Raw genomic sequence first — 2769 nt, forward strand, 5'->3', positions numbered from 1 at the left:
TTGGAAGTCGAGGCTTCTGATACCATTGAAAATGTCAAGGCCAAGATCCAGGACAAAGAGGGAATTCCTCCAGACCAGCAACGTCTTATCTTCGCTGGTAAGCAGCTTGAGGATGGCAGAACTCTTTCAGATTACAACATTCAAAAGGAATCGACTCTTCACTTGGTTCTACGTCTTCGTGGTGGAATGCAAATATTCGTAAAGACTCTGACTGGCAAAACCATCACCCTGGAGGTCGAGGCTTCTGACACCATTGAAAATGTCAAGGCCAAGATCCAGGACAAAGAGGGAATTCCTCCAGACCAGCAACGTCTTATCTTCGCTGGTAAACAATTGGAGGATGGAAGAACTCTTTCAGATTACAATATTCAAAAGGAATCTACTCTTCACTTGGTCCTACGTCTTCGTGGTGGAATGCAAATATTCGTAAAGACTCTGACTGGCAAAACCATTACACTGGAGGTTGAGGCATCTGACACCATCGAAAATGTTAAAGCTAAGATTCAAGATAAAGAAGGTATCCCACCAGATCAACAGCGTTTGATCTTTGCCGGTAAACAATTGGAGGATGGAAGAACTCTTTCCGATTACAATATTCAAAAAGAATCCACCCTCCACCTCGTTCTCCGTCTTCGAGGAGGCATGCAGATATTCGTAAAGACACTTACAGGAAAGACGATCACCCTCGAAGTTGAAGCCTCTGACACAATTGAAAATGTCAAAGCCAAGATACAGGACAAAGAAGGCATTCCACCAGACCAGCAGCGTTTGATCTTCGCTGGTAAACAATTGGAGGATGGAAGAACTCTTTCGGACTACAATATCCAGAAAGAGTCCACTCTCCATTTGGTTCTTCGTCTCAGGGGTGGAATGCAGATTTTTGTCAAGACTCTGACTGGAAAGACCATCACACTTGAAGTAGAGGCCTCTGATACTATTGAAAATGTCAAGGCCAAGATCCAGGATAAGGAGGGCATCCCTCCTGATCAGCAACGTTTGATCTTCGCTGGTAAACAACTGGAGGATGGCAGAACTCTCTCAGACTACAACATTCAAAAAGAATCGACCCTTCACTTGGTTCTTCGTCTCAGAGGTGGATTCTAAAATTTCAATCATTGAATGGGTGAAAATATGCGAAGAAATTGATAGTACTGATAGAATTAATGCTTAGTCATTTTCATTCCAACTTTTCGTTTTGTCGTATGATCTTTTTTATTTGATTTCCTCCCAACGCAGTATCTTATTCAGACACATCTTGTATTCGGCAAGTACGATTTAATAAACGTTCCGTGCACTTGAAGTTTTTTGTCCCATTATTCCTGGTAATTCCTCATTCCTTGGTAATTAAATATAATATCTAATAGCTTAAAAAAATATTTCCTTACAAACTATTTACATGTTCAATTGAATAAAAAAAAATCAATTAGGGCCCGATTTTTTCGATCTTCCATTCTCTGGAGATGTATTTTCTGTTCCTATTGGACCTGAAAATAGGAGAAAAAAATTTAATTAATTATTTGATGATGCGCGAATTCAATTAGATTAAATATCGTTGGCGAACCAAAAAATCTCAAGGCAACGGGTAAGAATATAAGGCCGTGTGTAGCTCCTATGATTAAAATTCCAAGATACATTCTGAAGTAAAATATTTGAAATATTTTTGTCTTCGCAAATGCCAGGATGATTATCCCCACCAATTTCGTAAGTGTAATCCCCGAAAACACCTGGAACAGAAAGGAGAAATATCGATTCGCACAAAGATTATAAAATAATAAACGATAATCACTCACAGAGCTCCCCATCACCGATAACGCATCGGCGGCTTTATCAAGACTTTTTTTTTCCTTCGAACTCAGATAAGAATGCAGAAGATGACTGCAAAACTCAACCGAAATTCCCACAGCCTGAAATATCACAGGAAAAAAAAATCACTGGATAAATTATTCCTCAAAAATTAACTATACCAAAGATTTTGAAAAATTAATCGATAACATACCATAACTAAATTGACAAGTGAGACAGCATTGAGACTGATATTCCACCAGTACATGAGGCCGAGCATATTAATAATTATCATAGTCACCGTAATAAAAACCATTCCAGCAGAGAAAAGGGAAAATCCAGTTAAAACGTAAGTGACAAGCGAGACAATTCCAAGAGACAACCCCAATGATATCATCGTCTCTTTCCAAATCGTCAAATATTGTTCATAAAAAACGTAAAAAACACTGAAAACAATGATGAGGTAACAGTTTGTCTTAAAAAAATTATAAAAAATTTATACAGTGAAACAATTATGGGTCTTCACATTTTAGGATTACTCCTCATTTTACCTGTATGGAAAAACACTGATGGGGGTGTCGGTGAATTTATAATTATTAATCATAGTTGTTATATTATCAGCAACCACTCTAGCTGAATAAAGTGCTCTGTACCAGTCTGATTGCTTCTTGAGGGGTGTGTGGTAACTCATAAAATAAGAATCTCCAACATCAATCTTTCCATATTGATCATACGTATAAGTAATTCCCTGATGAATACCACGAAAAAATGTATTATGCAAGTTTTTATCAAAGCCCTTTTTTCCTGTTATCTATCTGTAATATAACTCACGTCGAAATAAGAGGCTCTGCCACCCTTCGCACAACTTTCATCTGGGACATCAGACAAGAAGTAACTGATGTATTTACGAAAATCTGATGATTGAGGTCTCAATTCAAATTCATCCTTACTGATGTCACATCTCTCACAATTTATCTCTGAAACAGA

General features: G+C 37.8%; 2 protein-coding genes across 2 annotated transcripts in view; one reads left to right on the forward strand and one right to left on the reverse strand.

Annotated features, from left to right (window-relative positions):
• Positions 1-6: 6 nt before the first annotated feature.
• On the forward strand, positions 7-1300 carry LOC105266225 (polyubiquitin-B). Its single transcript, XM_011304190.1, has one exon. The coding sequence runs from the start codon at positions 187-189 to the stop codon at positions 1102-1104; it is 918 nt and encodes a 305-aa protein (XP_011302492.1). The 5' UTR covers positions 7-186; the 3' UTR covers positions 1105-1300.
• The window catches only part of LOC105266361 (Niemann-Pick C1 protein), a 7849-nt gene continuing 6288 nt past the window's right edge, over positions 1209-2769 (reverse strand). The window contains exons 14-19 of the mRNA XM_011304473.1: positions 2614-2757; positions 2334-2530; positions 1997-2228; positions 1791-1904; positions 1562-1724; positions 1209-1484 (exon numbers count right to left, since the gene is read on the reverse strand). Coding sequence (XP_011302775.1) covers positions 1420-1484; positions 1562-1724; positions 1791-1904; positions 1997-2228; positions 2334-2530; positions 2614-2757 — 915 coding nt within the window. The 3' untranslated portion in view covers positions 1209-1419. The remainder of the gene's footprint in view (positions 1485-1561; positions 1725-1790; positions 1905-1996; positions 2229-2333; positions 2531-2613; positions 2758-2769) is intronic.

The sequence above is a fragment of the Fopius arisanus genome, unplaced genomic scaffold (genome assembly GCF_000806365.1).
Source record: "Fopius arisanus strain USDA-PBARC FA_bdor unplaced genomic scaffold, ASM80636v1 scaffold00037, whole genome shotgun sequence".
NCBI classification, from domain to species: Eukaryota; Metazoa; Arthropoda; class Insecta; order Hymenoptera; family Braconidae; genus Fopius; species Fopius arisanus.

Excerpts from the sequence above, each read along its gene's own strand:
- LOC105266225 (XM_011304190.1), top strand. The coding sequence starts at position 187 with ATGCAAATATTCGTAAAGACTCTGACTGGCAAAACCATCACCCTGGAG.